Below are 16,340 nucleotides of genomic sequence, written 5' to 3' on the forward strand. Positions count from 1 at the left end.
TGCTATGAGATGGTAGGTTCGCATGGCCACCAAGCCTACAAAATAATTCCCAAGTTTAACTAATTTAAGGCCAAAATAACACAAACAACGGAACAACTACACTGTTGGAAGATGTAGAAGACATGTTCCCTTGCTTTAAAAACACATATATTAATAACCGAAATAAATATATAAAGTGACCTGATTAGATTAAAATGACAATGAATATCTTAAGTGCACAACAAATGGATGTTTAAAGAAAACCGCACAAAAGAAACTCCATTCTAGGGACCGGAATCCCATTTCTGTGGTCATTGTCTTCTTGTAAATGAGTATTTTCAAAATTGTTTCAAAGTAGTGCCCAAAATTTATAAAAGCTTGCATAAAGAAATTTGCAACATCAAGTGAAACTTTTTTCAGCTGGTATTCACTTGCGCGGGCTTTTCAAAGCGCAGATCCTGTGGAAACTGCCACATCTGCCATTATGTTAATCCGACAGCATAGTATGTTAGTATCGGTTACGTATTTTTGGTATTTTGAATATTAATTAGTACTATAGTAGGCCTAGTTCTGAAATAATTCAAAATGAGTCCAGGTTGTGAGCTCATCACACAAAGGAAATAGTTATTGGCCAGTTTTGGCTTCGCTCTTCAGCCTGGACTTTACAATGTTTTACAATGACTTCAGGTAAGTTGTTTGATTTCCTATTATAAAGTTTGAAGAAACTCAACCCTAGCATTAGAGCACAGGTAAACTGGACTGGACCGTAAACTGAACAATCTTAATATAACATGACGTCAAGATCGATCAATTTGGCTTGTTGTGGCGGAGTAATGACGAAATATATCTCTAACAAATATCAATATTTTTATAGCCAATTAAATACATCAGCACAAAAGAATGAAACAAGCTAATATATATAGTTTGCGTGGTAAGACTAAATTCGCCTACTTCCTACCAAACAAGGAAGTACGACATTGTTAAAACTGCAGTATTTCTGTATTGTTCAATTAAGATACTTTGCAACTTTAGCGGCAGGGCAGTGTAAATAGATAACGTAAAAGAAATCAGTCCAAGCAATTTTTTATGTGTAAAATTACTACAAAATGCCGTCAAGTAGACACAGAAGTTTAGTAATTCCGATTGCTAATGAGATAATTTTTAGATGTTTTGCATCTTATCAGGTGCTTTAGTAAAGTCATCTTCGAAAAGTTCTACGTTTTAACAAAATAAGGTGAAATACGAAAAAACGGGTAACTATATAGGCTACTCTCGTTTGTTAAAGTGTTGTCTTAAGTTCCCATTACAACTTCGAACAACCTGGTTGGCAACAGCTCTGACGATATTGCTGACAGTCAAACGTTGCATGTATAGGCGGTGGTTATTGTACCAAATAAGCAGACAAGGTATCTATTATAATAAAAAATCATGCTTATTTTCGATGATTGTGGTTTGGACAAAGTAAAATGCTTATTTAATGTATGAAGGACATTTTAACAAGCTTAAGTATGAGTAATTAAAATCACGTCCAAAAACAGTTTTATGACTTTGTGACGTTTTTGAAATATACTTAGCCTTGGCTTGAAGTAAGCGACAGCAAAACGTAACCCTACAATCAATTGTTTCCATTGCCATTACGCTTGCATGTATATATTTTGCAGACTAAAAGTAAATAAAGAGCTTCTAATAAAATTTGTTTCTTATCAAACAATAATGGTTGAACTTGGACAAATGGCGCAGATATCTAATGATACCGGTAAGGTAAATTCTTGTTGAAAGAAATAGAATTTTGCAGTATTATGGAATTATATTTTGTCTTAGTTCTTGTTCGTTCGCATCCACTCACAAAAACCTTTACTCCAGCGGTTCTTAACCGTTTTAGAACTGCGTCTCCCTTGAGCGATGGTTCTCCCGTTCAAGCCCCCCTACACTTATAGATAAATGCAAACAGCGATGTTGCAATTACATTTTATGTATTGATCACGAATCGGTGAGACACTTGACACTGTTTCTTAGCAACTAGCTCTTTAATACGTGGTTTAATCCCAAGCAGCGCGCACCGCAAGTCTCCTTCAACTTCCAGCTTGTTTCTGTACTTGGTCTTAATGAAGAATAAATATATTGCAAGGCACATTAGGGCTCGTGCCCCCTTGAAAATTTACGTACGTACCTCTGGGGAGGCGTGCCCCCTGGTTAAGAACCCTGCTTGTAATGCATTTTGGTAAAAACAGAGTTAATGTTGCAACAAATTAAGCGAAAAATTCAAGCTGTTGCAAAATTCTTAAAACTCTTTTGCGAAACGTCTTTTTCTTACTTTCATCCAAAACCTCTTAGACATCTTTTACAAAACACGATCAATGTAGGATTAAAATTAAAAAAAGTTGCAATGAATTTTGTAGCAATTGGTGAGTGATGGTAGCAAAAGTTTAAAAAATGAAAACTAGCACAAATGAAAAACCAGCAATAGAACTACGGAGTTGATATAAAGTATCAAAACATAACGTATATCATATATTACAATATAGTGAACTGAAATAACCTGATTTATATTTGTCTATAATTTCTTTTAGCGCAAAGCATGGGAGTAAAAGAAAACATCTACGAAAGTATGCCTGTGGAACAAATTAAGAAGAGTGCTAATTCAAGAAAAAGCAAAAGTACGAATATAAGGATATTTCAAACTATTTTATACTTATGATGTCTATGTACAGTAGATAAGATGTTGGGTTAGACTTTTTAGGCTCGCTGTTGGAAACGTTGACATTTTTACAACGACTATGATTTTTCCATTTCTTATAGGTAGATTCTACGATTGGATATTGCTATTTATTGCCGTTTGGTCTTCTGTTGCATTGGGTGTTGCTATTGTTAGTTTACGGATTACTACTTTGGGTCAAAACAAGGTAATAAGTTAAGAAAATTAACAATTAGTTTTTGCCATGATTTGTTATGATCGCGTATATAAGATGTTCAAAGTCATGAGACTTGTTACACCTTTTTTGTAACTCGTAAAGGAAAGTCTTGATATAGCATTTGAGAAAGCCTCACCGACAGGAAGTGACTTAACAAACGAAGAAAAAGGTATTATGACCCAATTACTATTAGGCCTATACATTTAATTATTATAGATGATGAAGAAAAGATAGTCATTAATGGCTTAGTAATTACATATGAAGTATATACTGATCTTTATTCTATAGACCTACTTGTTGCTATTATTGATTTAAGTAGTTTTTCTATTTTTTTACGATTCTAAATCCATTAATATTGCTTTTATAAGTTTTTGAACTATTTCTTTGTATTCACGATTTACGCAGAGATATAACAAAACTGTTGTTTTGTATTAATAGATAATTTGGACCTAAGTCTTCGTGAAAGCAATATTTCTGGTATAGCCTCAGCAACCGCTATATAGTAAACTAGTTTACTAGTGCAATATAATACAACGTACAACTTCCATTAAACGCATACTGATACCCAATGACTTCTTTTTGCAAAATATAACTGAATATTTTCAAAATAGTGATAAATATGAAGACAAAATAGACAGCGTTTTACCCGTTTTACCGTTTAAGGTGGTTACCCCCGTTTTAACAAAACCTCTGAAACATACATGATGCGGAAATCAAAAGCATCTAATATTTTTATAATTGACAACATCCGTCACGAGAAATGTTTACCTTTGTTGTTATAGATCGTTTGGAAAAACGACTGGAAGAAGCTTTGCGCAACATTACAGGTAACTATATATAGTGCACGTAAGAGATCATAGCATCAACGTTGTAAGTAAGTCGTCCACTAGCGGTACCTAAACATTTTGTTTAACGGTACCGGTTGGGTCTTTTGATATGTTCACGTGTACCCATAACCAATACGATTTTATTAATTATTTCAAAAAATTGTTTATTATTATATTATTGTATTATATTTATTATTTATTATATTATTTTTTATTATTATTTCAAATACCGATTTCTTGGTTAATTCAAAAAAGATTTTTTTTAACTGTGAAGCAATTTTTGTAAAAAATGTTTGTAAAACAATCTCTGATTTAAACCAAGCTGGTAACAATAATTCAGGCGATAGGTATGTGTAAATGTAAGGTTAATATGCCTGAAGATGTTTCGAAAACGTTTTAGATAACGCCACATTTTACAACTCGTCACCTTTTTATTCTTTTAAAAAATTTATGGCAAATACAAAATTTTAAAAAGTATTTTCAAACCAATTTTACAGTGAGACTGTCCAACTTGGAACAACAACAGAGTGAACCTGTTCAAAATATTTCAGGTAATACATCATGAAATTAATTAGTACATGGCGTGTAAAATGTATTACAGTGGCGGACAAACTTAGAATCCTTCTTTTAATAAAGTTTGATATTAATGCTATTATGTGATGCAAATAGGCTGGTTATCTAAAATGCGTTTAAGTGAAAGCTTAACGAAACTAAATCGTTTTTATTTAGAAAATTTGACTGCAGTATACGAAAACTTGAACCAAGCTGTACGAAGCTATTCAGGTTGTGCAACTTCAAATAAATATAATGTACAAATGTAAATGTTTTTACTATACTGTAAATCGTTTCTTTCATACAACCACATTATTGAAAGTCTATTAACTTATAAACCTATATATGACTTTCTTTGAATCTTGCCTCCCTCGTTGTGCATTATAGATAAATTGGACGAATTGAGAGAAGCTGTAGAAGATAATACAGGTAGTAAATATACTCAAATTATGTATATAAGTGCGATTTTGAGTTATTGTTGTAGCGTGCAGTTATACAGTGCAACACACTTTTGTCAAAAAAAGAAGATTATTGGCCTACTTTTAGGAAAACTCGCAACGTTAAAGACCTTTCATAGACCCAACTGCAAAGCTATTCTGGAAGACGGAAATACTGCAAGCGGAATTTACACAATAAATGTCGGTGGTAAAGTCACAAAAGTTTTTTGTGACATGGAGACAGACGGTGGTGGATGGATTGTGAGTAATACGCTTAAAAGATTGTTTTCACAAGGAAGATTTATGTTCTGTTCATTCATACAATCCTATACTGTATTGTCGATAAGGTTTTTCAAAGACGTTTTGACGGAAGTATGGATTTCTTTCGAGATTGGGATTTTTACCAGCAGGGATTTGGAAATGTAAACGGAGAGTTTTGGCTTGGTATGTACGAATTTTACAAATGTTCTACAAATGAGAATAAAAATATTTTTCTTTGAAAAAGATTGCGCCAGAACCTTATTTTTTATTTCATTGAATGACGGTAAGTTCTAATATCCAGTAAGCGGTTTCATCAAGGTTTGGAGTTACTCCATCAACTCACAACCAGTGCAGACTACAAACTGCGCGTGGACTTGGAAGATGTTGAACATAATCAAGCTTACGCCGAATACAGGTAAAAACTATATCAGATCATTTTATAATAAATACCATTGACGTGTCTTTCGTCGCAAGATGTCTCTTATTTTTTAAATTTACAGAACATTTTCTGTTGGCCCAAAATCATCTAGCTACCAATTAACTATTGGGGGATATTCTGGAAGTGCAGGTTTGATACGAAATTTTGCAGATTATTTTTGTAATTTTAATCGTCATTTTTGTAATAGCCTACCATTAATATTTTACAGGCGACTCAATGAAGGTGCACAACGGCCAACAATTCAGCACCTATGATCAAGATCATGATTCTTCTAGTGGCTTAAATTGTGCCGAACTTGGTCACGGTGCCTGGTGGTATAATGAATGCCATAATAGCAACTTAAATGGAAATTATTTCACATCTGGAAATTCAAACATAAAAGGAGTGTTTTGGTATCATTGGAAAAATGACTGGGAATCAATGAAAGAAACAAATATGAAGATCAGGCCACTTTAAATTGGTTCATTGTTTTGGAAAAAGACCTTTTTCGAACGCTTTAAAAACACATTTTACTTTGCTGCCAGCTTTTATCGTAACTTTCTTTGGCTTTGAATTGCTAAGTCAATATTCTGTTGATGTGTTAGAAAATAATGTCACACGTGGGCTCGTGACTCGTGCTAATCTGGAGTTAATTTTAGCTATGACCTTGTTTTTCTGATATACTTCAAAGTTTGTATATGTAAATGAGTCAAAGGACTATAACAGTGTTCCGGTGTCCGTCGCAAAATATCAGTTTTCTTTTTCTTTGACTTTAAGCCAGCTATCTATCTGACTCTACCAAATCAAGAGTCTGCCAAGTCATTTTAGGTCATACTCGCATCAAAAGACATGTAAAGTTTTTTCAAAATGTTATTGCTAAGCAATAATTGAACCTTGAAGTTGGTAACTTCGCAGACGGCTTTAAAAATGAATTTGGAATTAAATTAAACATTTTTTTTTACATGTTTTAAACTTACATGGCATTATCACTTTTTAAAAACAACTCAACATATCCTTGCATGTGATGATTATATATTTGACCTAATGCCCAATGTTACTTTATTGCGTTTAGTTAATTTGATAAGACTTGAACCTTATAACAACAATTCCTGATTTATAACAACACAACACTGTATATACAACAGCTTGTTAAAAGCCTTGAATCCTTTGTCAAGTTTACATAAGTCTTCTTATTATTGCAAATAGCTTTTGTACAGAATAGTGACTATGTTATTGTTTAATCTTAACCGCTTTTTGTGTGTTTGAAACATTTTGTTTTTGCTTATTTGCTAAATTAAAGATTAAAACGGCATATCCATCGATATACCTTGTCCTTCACGAGAAGTGGTACCTGTCGTCGAAATAAGGTTTTTAGGTAAAAAATCAATTCTAGGTGTTATTCACTAACGTAACACACCGCTTCAATAATCTCGCTGGCAATATAGTCACATAAACAAGTTAGCTTTAGTTTGTAGTTGATTACAAATTGACTGGTATAGGCAGTATAGGCTTACGGAAAATGTATCTAGTAATTTGTTTGATGTAACTTATGTATTTCGTTTTTTTCCTCTTTTGTTCTACTTTCTCCAGCAATACTGGGTAGCAGGTCATGTTCTAGACATGTGTTGCGTGCTATAGGCCTATGCTTACATATCTAAGTTGCCGTATATCCAAGTCCCTCGTCACCAATTTCTTTTCCTTTATCTTCTTTTGCGTCCGTTTTATGTTCAACAACCTTCTGTTTAAATCCTGTACGGCTCATCTTGCTTATGCAACAAACACGAAATTTTGTTACTTGTTAGGCTCGTTGATTTCAATTATCTTATCGTTTTTATGTTGCATATGTATATATGTTTATTGTTTAACGTTTTTTCTGTATTCACGTGCTTAAGATTTTTATCTATCTTCATGTATTGTTTTGTGTTGCACAAACTCAGCACACCCTGTAGCACATGCTTTGATAAGTTCACCTGTTTTGTTTTTGGCCGTACAGTATAATCATTAATTACAGTAGGAATTTGGCACCGTTTTTGACATCTTACTTTAGTTACGCACGCATTTTTGCCGAGACTACCGCACGTATTTTCATTAATCACCTCATTCATGTCGCATTCTTTTATTGAGTATTTGTCTGTTTTTTGCTATTTAAATATGCCCGTCAGGGCGCTTCGAAATCTGCAATTATTTGATTTATGTTCGGCAGTTTTCTTCCAGGATTGCTGGTAATACAACTTGGAATTTACTTTGGGCTATGTTTGGTTTCTGTGCTGACAGAGAAAAATACGCAACCTTACCTGGTGGAGTCAGCTAAACAGCCACCTACGGTTACATTTCTGTTGTTGTTCATCTACATTATGTAACTTATTAGATTTTCTGGATGGCTCATCTTGCTTATGTTTCAAACACGTGTTTTTGTTACTCGTTCTGCTCGTCGATTTCAATTATCTTATGAGTTTCTATTTTAACAAATATGTAAATACGTTTGTTGTTTGTGGTCTTTCTGTCGTCACGTGCTTTTGATTTTATGTTTTGTTTATTTTGTTTTTATGTTTGTGCATTGTTTTGCGTTGCAAGACCTTAGCACTCCTTGTAGCACATCATTTACTACGACCGGTTTTTCTGTCTTTGACCGCATCGTGTGCTCGGTAATTACAACAGAAATTCCGCACCGTTTTGCTTACGTCTTTAATTTTGTTACGCACGTTCCCTTAACCTAACGTGTGCGACAGCAATCCATTTGGTTGGATGGCCAGGTTCTTCAGATAGTCGTGAAGTTGTTTGGATCATACATTATATTGTGAGTTTTGATAAGAAGTCAATGCATGCTTTTATGTGTACAGTTTTTAAATATATGTTTCAACCAAAACTATGAGTGACGTTGGTATGACGGTTTGCCATTGGCGAAGCTGTAGTTCCTGACCTAAATATCTGCGTTTTATGTAACACTTATCATTATTTATGCATTTTATATGCTCCTCACTACTATTTCGTGATAGATAGCAACAATCCTGTTGACCGCTAGATAGCAACAAGGCATCAGTCCATGTTTCAGAAAGAAGGTACCTTGTTTTTTTGCGCGTTTCGTTTCTGATAATATGCTTTATGGCAACGGTCTTTGTTTAGATATGGGGTACCCTGACGTTGTTGGGCGACGCCTCTCTGCAACTAATTATGCCTATGCTTCTGTAAACGTACTTTATCCTAAAACAGATTCAAGTTAGCCTGAGTTGTAGACTAGGAAATGCTTGACAATAATATCTAGGCTGTAATGTCTATCTTACGCTATAGTGCCAGCATATACTGTAGGTAAGACTTTGTGTGAAATGTGGTAATTGTTCAGACCAAGTGAAGTATCACTGCTTAATAAGATACCGCATTACAAGTTAACAGTTCAATGCTGTTTGAAATATGTTGTTCCTCGCAAATCGCTTGATATCACTCAACAAAGGCATATAATAGTCAGTAAGTAGGCATCTAGCCGTCTATAATTAGCTTGGTCATTTTTAAGTAAGGCACGATCGTTTTAGATGACTTCCTTTCTTCTAGTGGATTAATGATTAATTAATTAACGTTCCAAGCCTACATCGCCTCAGTCGTGTACATTTGTCTGCTGAACCAGTTGAGTTTAGATTGGGCATTCTGTGGTTATCGAGACTATAACGTGAAACCGCCCTTTGTTTTCTTAAAGCGATTAATTTATTATCTGCTCTAGCTGTCAATTATATAAAATTCTCCGTTGCGTTAGGTTGTCAAAAGTACATGGAGAGGTGTTTACTTTTTTTGTTTGCGTGTTAGCGTGCGTGCGTGCGTGTTATTGAGTAGTACCGTACTAGTTCGTAGAAATAAATGTTTGCTTTAATAAGCCTATGAACTAAGTTGCTGTACTTCCATCTTAATATACTAGTAGTCATAATCTTGATAACTTTTTCAAGTTGAAGCGGCAACGACTGTTGCATTTTACGCCTAGAAGATTCTCCCAGTGTTTGGACTGTCGTGTTCGTTCGTTTTTAAAATTCATTGAAATTTATTCTTTTTTCATGTTGCACAATGTCTCACGTGACAATGTGCTACGTTGCACTTGTGCTGTAATATACTGTGTACTTTTGTGGTGACAGTAACATCCGGGCACACCAGAAGGCGTCGAGTATGTATAGAAATAGCTATTGAGGCAGTCGAAGCTATCAAGCAATCGTGACATCATAGCGTGAGAAGAACTTACACGATACTGTGTTAACCAACAACAACAAATACTCTGCTAACGTTTGTTATAGTTCTTGCTTTAATTAAATATCATCTGACTTCGTGCGAATTCGTCAAGTGTCTATCTATAAAATCAACTTTAGGCTATTGTGTTCAGCATACCGCGCTTTCCGTGTTAGGCCGAAGTCAACTGTATCAATCCAAACAACTCGAAGCACAGAGTAGCAATTGTCGCTTGCATTTGCCAATTGAATGAGTACCTGAATAGAGCCGTATCCGGGAATATACAGTTTTGAATGAATTGACGTGGTTGGTAAATGCATCGACGGAAACAATGCGTTCACACGCCAAAACAGTAAGTGACTATCAAGTGGCTTTCTAGGCTGTACAGTGTACATCAACTAGCCAAGCGTTTAAATACCTTTTACAGGTATGAATATGTTAGCGCGAGATCTGCATAACCGTCGCCATACAATAACATATTAGCAAGTACGGTATTACAGGTTGCTGGATAATCTTAAGCCATGCTTATACAAATAACCGTGGAATCTTTATCAATCCAATGAATTTGACTAACATTGTTTACATCTGGTGAGTTAGTTCGATAGGCTACACAACTTTGTTTTGTCATCCACGTTATGACGTATCGCAGTTATATATACATGCATATCGATATAAACTGAGCAGATTAGTTGAAATTAAGGCAATAACTGGCTACAGCCGCAACCTGTGAAGCCCTGCAGAAATTGTCGAATGCATTTCTAGCAAAAAGTCAATCTCTGACTTAAACGTTTCTAAGCTTATGTGAGAGTATCACCCTTATTTCGAACAATTTATATAATTCAGTGGTTGGCAGTTTGCGAAATGCAATGACTGTTACGAGCTCCGATTCTGTAAAAACACGCTACTGTTATATTTTCATGTGATACTTCTTTTGGTTCTTAATCAACTGAAATCTCTATTAGCGTGTAAGTCAAGACTAGTAGGCCTATACGTATTTATCTATTTATTATTTGTTATAGAAACTGCCTTTAAATAGTCGTGTATATTGTTGATTGTTTGTGGACACTGCATAAGCCTATAGTTCTGACTTCAAACAATTCGCTTTGGAGAAAAATGCCGAAACCCAGACAAGTGTCCGCTGAAGGATTTCATCGAAGACTTTTAGAACACGTTAAAAAGACCGTTGAGCCGGGAGATGCATCGAATATGATCGCGACCATAGACAATTACTGTTACACGGTAGAGTCTGGAATGAACGTTGGCGATGTAAAGGGCAAAATTCTAGATGACCTCGTGCTTGAAGCTAACCCAACGACCGTTCTCGAATTGGGGACTTTTTGCGGGTATAGCGCGTTGAGAATTGCAAGAAATCTGCCTGAAAATTCTCGCTTCTTTACGGTGGAGTTCAATCCGGAACATGCGGCTGTCGCCAAAGAAATCATTCATACCGCCGGCATGGATGACAAAATCCAGATGCTAATTGGTGCTAGTCAAGAAATGATTCCACAGTTCAAAGGAATGGGGGTGTCTCACTTCGACTTGGTGTTTGTGGATCATGAAAAAGATCTTTACAAACCCGATGTCATTTTGCTGGAAAAAGAAGGCCTGCTGAAAAAAGGGAGCGTGATTGTTGCTGACAATGTCGTGTACCCAGGAAGTCCGGATTACATCGATTACGTGAGAAATAATCCGAAATTTGAAAATACCAATTATATGTCGGAGCTTGAATATCATAAAGACGTTGTAGATGCAATTGAAAAATCAATTTATATCGGTTAAGTGCTCCGTATTATTTATATGTTGCGAATAAGTGCACGACAATAAAAAAATCATAATATCTTGTGAACTTTGATTCTACTCCAATTTGTGCAATTCAGCATCGTCCAAGCACGAGAGTCGCCTTTTAGTTACTTATGAACAGAAAAGCAGTTTTGTCATTTGATTTATTCCCAGAACTTCTGCTTAATAAACAGCGTAATTGCAGCCAAGAGATAAGTAACGCTTCCGATGTAGAAAGCATTTGATAACTTCTTGGTGAGATCAACCAGCGCACCTATACATACATAAAGTGGGTATTAACCATAACGCAGTCGGGTGCTTTACTGTGACTTCAATTAAAACTGATAAACTGATTCCTTGTAGGTTAAAGCCAAAGTTTCTGGGAAGCCTAAGCTAAACCTTTTCCCAAAATTTACATTTCTGGTAGGTCTTATTTTAGGAAAAACGTATAGTTCCCCTACTGCATTATTGTAAAGTTGATCTGACCCAGTCAAACTCACCAATCAAAATCGACGAACAGGTGTTAACGACAAAACTGATCGCAGTTGTGTAACCGTACACAGCTGGAGCTAGTTGATCGCCAAACCAGTGGACTATGAATCCGTTAATGGTACCATCAACACCACCACCAAATAAACCAATTAAAACTGATAATAGGATTGTGACGACATAACCACTCGTGAAAGGAAAAATGAAGAATATCACAGAGATCAAAGTTAATTGGCTGATCTGAAATTTACGTTCAGTATTTCAAATTTGATGCGACAGTTTACGTAAAATGCCTACTGCAAAACTTAACTCCGACTGTACTTTAAAGTAACCTTCGCAAAACGATTTAGGCTATTATTTTTATCTGTAAAGGTTTCTAAATGTTTTTCTTTACCATGAAATAAAGTTGTTTTGATTTCGGAATTTGTTCAAAAAAGCAACCGTACAATATTTTGGAAATAATTTCTCCAGCTGCGACCGCTGTTGGCAGAAAAGAAGCTTCGAGTTTGCTCATTCCAACATCTAGAAACAAGTAAATTCAAGTTACCCCGAAAAGAATCTTGAAAGTGCTTAAAAAAATACGCAAACAAAACAAATTCGCTTTAAAATAATCTTGAGCAATTTATGTTCATCTTTGAGATTTCAGTTTGAAAGATTCTGTACACTCGAAAAAATTTTGAACAAATTCCTTACCCACGCCACCGTACGGCGCTAAAATGACAATGTGGAGTAAAAAGTGACGGAATGGAATGTGTATGTGAGCACCAACAGGTAAATGTTGGTCTTTTGAAAAGTTGCAAATCAAATTGCTTCACGAAAAGACTGAGACATCTTGGTTGACTTCTCGTCATTACTTCTTCAGATGACGGATTTTCGGTAAAATCTACGCTCTAAAATTTCCGGGAAAAAGTTTTGCTTACAATGCCAAGGGCAGTACAATTGTAGCGCCATTGGGTATCGAACACGGTGCGCATTATTGCAAGCCCATCGGTCTAGCTCTAACTCACTTCGCTATACGGAGCAGAGCGAAACGTTATGAAAGAATAGTAATTTTTCTGCATGAGAAAACTTAGCAATTCTAGCAGCCATCACTACAGTACAATATAACGCATAGTTTAACCTTGAAGTAGTTGATGACAAAACACTCCAAGCGCAGAAGTTATTGTCAAATAAAACAACTGAAATTGGTTCAAAACACACGAATTATATTTTTATGTTGTTGTATATTCACCATGGCCTTTTTCGTTCATATGATTTGTTAAAACGTATGCAAGACAACAGTAAAAATAATTTTTTAAACGTGGTCATGATAGACTATAAATGATCGGTGGTGCTTTAAGTGTTGAAGCTTTAAGTCGTTTCATAAAAAGCTTAAGATTTACAGAGGCTACAGTAATACATTTGTAATATTATCATGCTAAATCTTGGTACAGTATTTCCTTAAACATATTACGGATAAATGCTTGACTGCACTGAGCACCTCATGATCTGTGACGTTGGTTGCACGGCTGACTTCTTTTAAGTCTGAAGTGACAGGAGGATATTCGGGTCTCATTAAACCGCCTAAAACTACGCCATTTAATATGGTTCCAGATATTATCTGCCATGAAAATAATATATAATTACAGTAAATACCGTTTTTCAATACAACTATAGTCTATACAGTTAAACAACATGCATAACTACAACAAATATTTGTTCAATTTTATTCCAAATTATATATAAGTAGCCCAAACTGTATGCAACGTTACAACAAAAATGTTAGTCAAATAAGAACTAGGCCTACAATGCAGAATACACCATATTCTGATGAAACGCAAAAAGTAAAAAAGTAAAAAGTATTTCAAAAAGTAAATATTCAGTTGAAATGCAAAGAAAATCGCTTTATTACCTTGAAACTAATTTCAACGAAGGATTGTAATTTTAACTCTATATATACAACATACAGAACGCACCAGTATAGCTCCGTTCCAACGATAAACATCAATCAGTATCTGGAAAAGTGGGCATCCTGCCAGTGAACCAACGCTGTAGCCGAGCATTATGGCTTGCGTGCCGATATGAACGTGATGACTGAAGGCTTTCGTAGCGGCGGAAAACGTAGCTACGATTTGCACACAGAAGCAGAAACCTACAGAAAAATCCATCTTTGAAGAAGGTTGACGTCGAAAGCAGCAACTTTCGCTTACGATTTACTTTATTTACTGACTTTATTACTGATTTACTTTATTTTACGATTTTACGATTATTTACGATTTAAATTAATTTGCCACACGTCTCCGCCAGGTTACAAAGCTAAAAATAACTAAACTTTTTAATCTTTAAGTAAGATTTCTCCATAGTGTTTGATATAGTACTAGTAGTAAACAATAATAAACACAAGACTAAACCAAAAATATAAACCTTCGGTGTAACAACCGGTATACCACCTGGTATGAAACCATAGCATAAAACCACACGCCAGAATGGACCATCGAACCACACCAGAGCAGTTGAAAAGCAAATTAGCAAAGCACAGAAGATAATGCATCTCTTGTGGCCAAGGCGCTTCAAAATTGTAGACGAAAACAAACCTAGTAAAATTCGGATAGAATTAAAGACGTTCTCTCCTTGAGGATGATAAATTTTTAACTATTTATTCAAACCGCGGCTTTTGTTTTGCACGTGGTGTTCGATCGAATTGCACACAAAAAAAAACATTTTTATATAACAAAATTTAAGATCAACTTCAGAAATATAAACATTGGAAGTGTACTCGCCAGCAACTCCGTAGCCTATATAGAAAGAACCAAGTACTTGTGAAACCTGTGCATAGCCTATGTCATATTCGTTCATCAAAGGCAAGTAAAATATGGACATACACCTGCCGACACTCGCTCGTATCGCCGCTATTGCCAAGGAATAAAGCAGGAGATACCATCTCGCTGTTTCTGTTTGACGTGAACACATCGCATTTTTTGTATATACGTGTATCCTTATAGAAATAACCTTAAAGTTTTCCTGCAAGATAAGACAGCGTGTTTTCAGTGGTGCTGGCTTGCCATGGCAACGCCCAAGGGCACTGAACCTGAACTAGTTGGTTAGATGAACAATGTTGAATTTAGGCTAGCCCTAGATCACAGCAAGCTTGAAGTCTATGGCAATAACATATCTAACGATAAACCCACAGAGACGACAAGATCATCCATGAAATATTTGGAAGACAGACAAAATAAACCAAATGGGGTTCGAGTTGTGAGAAATCATTTTTAGATGGTAAACGCTCAGGCCATTTTAAGTGATAAACGCTTGACCAAAACTGATGCAGGTCTAAAAACAAGCTGTCTTTATGTGTAAGGCAAAAAGAATGTTTCAAAAAATGTACTCGCTATTATTGCCAAGAATGAGGCGCAGAAACAGTTTTGACACTAGTTACAACATAGGAGGTGAAAAATTCTACGTCATAGCGTCATATACAAGACGTTAATATTTAGATTAAGTATAAACAGAGCGTTTCGCGAGGGTTACAAGAAATAACAATGGTTAAAGCGTACTTAAATGCATAGGAATATCTAGCGTTAATTTAGCCTAACTTCACTATCCGTTAGCGTATTCATGCTCGTGAAGATAGATGCTTGGATACAGCTCACTGAGCTCAGTCTCGGTTGACCGCTACATATTATTGAGGAAGGTTTTCTGAGGCGTACTAGCTAACAACCTCTTTTGATTTAAAATCAACTTGTTTCTGGACTTGCCCCTCACTTCAAGCATTTTCCCTTGACGTGACGTGACATGACCTTAACTACAACCGCTGTTGAACCCGAGCTGTAACTATTATCTGCGCAGCGCGTACACCCTTGTTCATTCGCAGTGCTCATGTTCAGCTATAACCGATTGAATCTATAGAAATCGGGCTTATCCGGAGAGGTATTTTGAGCAATACTGAACAGCTGCACTGCATGTTTCCGATTATGCTCATGTCAATCAATGGTATACCTTTGTTTGTAGCTACATTGCAGAAAATGAGGCCTCAGTAAAGGTTCTGAAATTATGTCACAAAACATTTTTAGAGCTCAACTGCATGCAAAAATATGCCTAACTGCAGGTGAATTCTTAAAATATTTGCTTCGGAAAAAATTAACCTTGGCTACGGCCTTATATACGGTACTGTGACTGGCCTATGATGTAAGCATGTAATGGCTGAGGCAACCGCATCATGCAATGCAATTAAACAGACAATACCGCACCTATGACGTGTTGATTGGAAAACCGAGCGCGGAAACCGGTTGCTTTGAAATGATGTTTGGTTTTGTTGCTTTTTTTGCTATCTTAGATTATGTACAGTTCTAATCAAGTTCCCGTTTCAAACTACAGTTGCTTTTATTCCGTGCTTGAGGGGCTGTAGGCCCATCCGAAGCCCTATCTTAAACAATGCAAAGTACCATTTTTCAATTTGAATTTGCTTCTAAACAAGCCCGGTCACCTCGCTGAGTTTTTGTATCCG

General features: G+C 35.7%; 4 protein-coding genes across 6 annotated transcripts; 3 read left to right on the top strand and 1 right to left on the bottom strand.

Annotated features, from left to right (window-relative positions):
* Window positions 1-311: 311 nt before the first annotated feature.
* LOC143451965 (uncharacterized) lies at window positions 312-3,333 on the top strand. 3 transcript variants are annotated; one of them, XM_076952755.1, is made up of 4 exons: window positions 312-666; window positions 2,550-2,636; window positions 2,779-2,882; window positions 2,994-3,333. In XM_076952755.1, the coding sequence occupies exons 1-4, from the start codon at window positions 657-659 to the stop codon at window positions 3,096-3,098; spliced, it is 306 nt and encodes a 101-aa protein (XP_076808870.1). In that variant the 5' UTR covers window positions 312-656; the 3' UTR covers window positions 3,099-3,333. The 3 variants fall into 3 exon arrangements, with proteins under 3 accessions (XP_076808870.1, XP_076808871.1, XP_076808869.1); XM_076952756.1 differs by lacking the exon at window positions 312-666 and adding an exon at window positions 1,420-1,740 and having other exon boundaries at window positions 2,994-3,331; XM_076952754.1 differs by lacking the exon at window positions 312-666 and adding an exon at window positions 1,427-1,735 and having other exon boundaries at window positions 2,994-3,320.
* Window positions 3,334-3,588: 255 nt separating this feature from the next.
* On the top strand, window positions 3,589-6,708 carry LOC143451966 (microfibril-associated glycoprotein 4-like). Its single transcript, XM_076952757.1, has 9 exons — window positions 3,589-3,718; window positions 4,216-4,269; window positions 4,448-4,501; window positions 4,658-4,699; window positions 4,817-4,968; window positions 5,055-5,151; window positions 5,287-5,383; window positions 5,469-5,536; window positions 5,616-6,708. The coding sequence occupies exons 1-9, from the start codon at window positions 3,652-3,654 to the stop codon at window positions 5,861-5,863; spliced, it is 879 nt and encodes a 292-aa protein (XP_076808872.1). The 5' UTR covers window positions 3,589-3,651; the 3' UTR covers window positions 5,864-6,708.
* Window positions 6,709-10,702: 3,994 nt separating this feature from the next.
* LOC143452547 (catechol O-methyltransferase-like) lies at window positions 10,703-11,431 on the top strand. Its single transcript, XM_076953563.1, has one exon. It carries the CDS (start codon window positions 10,703-10,705, stop codon window positions 11,366-11,368), a length of 666 nt encoding a protein of 221 aa, XP_076809678.1. The 3' UTR covers window positions 11,369-11,431.
* Window positions 11,368-14,852, bottom strand: LOC143453026 (monocarboxylate transporter 7-like). Its single transcript, XM_076954178.1, has 8 exons — window positions 14,620-14,852; window positions 14,287-14,433; window positions 13,813-13,988; window positions 13,338-13,457; window positions 12,548-12,747; window positions 12,252-12,393; window positions 11,869-12,097; window positions 11,368-11,642 (listed from the first exon to the last, which is right to left on the bottom strand). Exons 1-8 carry the CDS (start codon window positions 14,804-14,806, stop codon window positions 11,533-11,535), a joined length of 1,311 nt encoding a protein of 436 aa, XP_076810293.1. The 5' UTR covers window positions 14,807-14,852; the 3' UTR covers window positions 11,368-11,532.
* Between the last annotated feature and the right edge of the window lie 1,488 nt (window positions 14,853-16,340).

This window comes from Clavelina lepadiformis, chromosome 4, assembly GCF_947623445.1.
Source record: "Clavelina lepadiformis chromosome 4, kaClaLepa1.1, whole genome shotgun sequence".
NCBI classification, from domain to species: Eukaryota; Metazoa; Chordata; class Ascidiacea; order Aplousobranchia; family Clavelinidae; genus Clavelina; species Clavelina lepadiformis.

Coding starts and splice junctions, on each gene's coding strand:
- LOC143451965 (XM_076952754.1), top strand. CDS start 1,624: ATGTATATATTTTGCAGACTAAAAGTAAATAAAGAGCTTCTAATAAAA. Junction 2,637..2,778: donor TAATTCAAGAAAAAGCAAAA/GTACGAATATAA, acceptor CATTTCTTATAG/GTAGATTCTACGATTGGATA. Junction 2,883..2,993: donor CTACTTTGGGTCAAAACAAG/GTAATAAGTTAA, acceptor TAACTCGTAAAG/GAAAGTCTTGATATAGCATT.
- LOC143453026 (XM_076954178.1), bottom strand. CDS start 14,806: ATGTGTTCACGTCAAACAGAAACAGCGAGATGGTATCTCCTGCTTTAT. Junction 14,434..14,619: donor CTATATAGGCTACGGAGTTG/CTGGCGAGTACA, acceptor TCCGAATTTTAC/TAGGTTTGTTTTCGTCTACA. Junction 12,394..12,547: donor GCCGTACGGTGGCGTGGGTA/AGGAATTTGTTC, acceptor GGTAACTTGAAT/TTACTTGTTTCTAGATGTTG.
- LOC143452547 (XM_076953563.1), top strand. CDS start 10,703: ATGCCGAAACCCAGACAAGTGTCCGCTGAAGGATTTCATCGAAGACTT.
- LOC143451966 (XM_076952757.1), top strand. CDS start 3,652: ATGTTTACCTTTGTTGTTATAGATCGTTTGGAAAAACGACTGGAAGAA. Junction 3,719..4,215: donor AGCTTTGCGCAACATTACAG/GTAACTATATAT, acceptor CCAATTTTACAG/TGAGACTGTCCAACTTGGAA. Junction 5,152..5,286: donor AAACGGAGAGTTTTGGCTTG/GTATGTACGAAT, acceptor GGTTTCATCAAG/GTTTGGAGTTACTCCATCAA.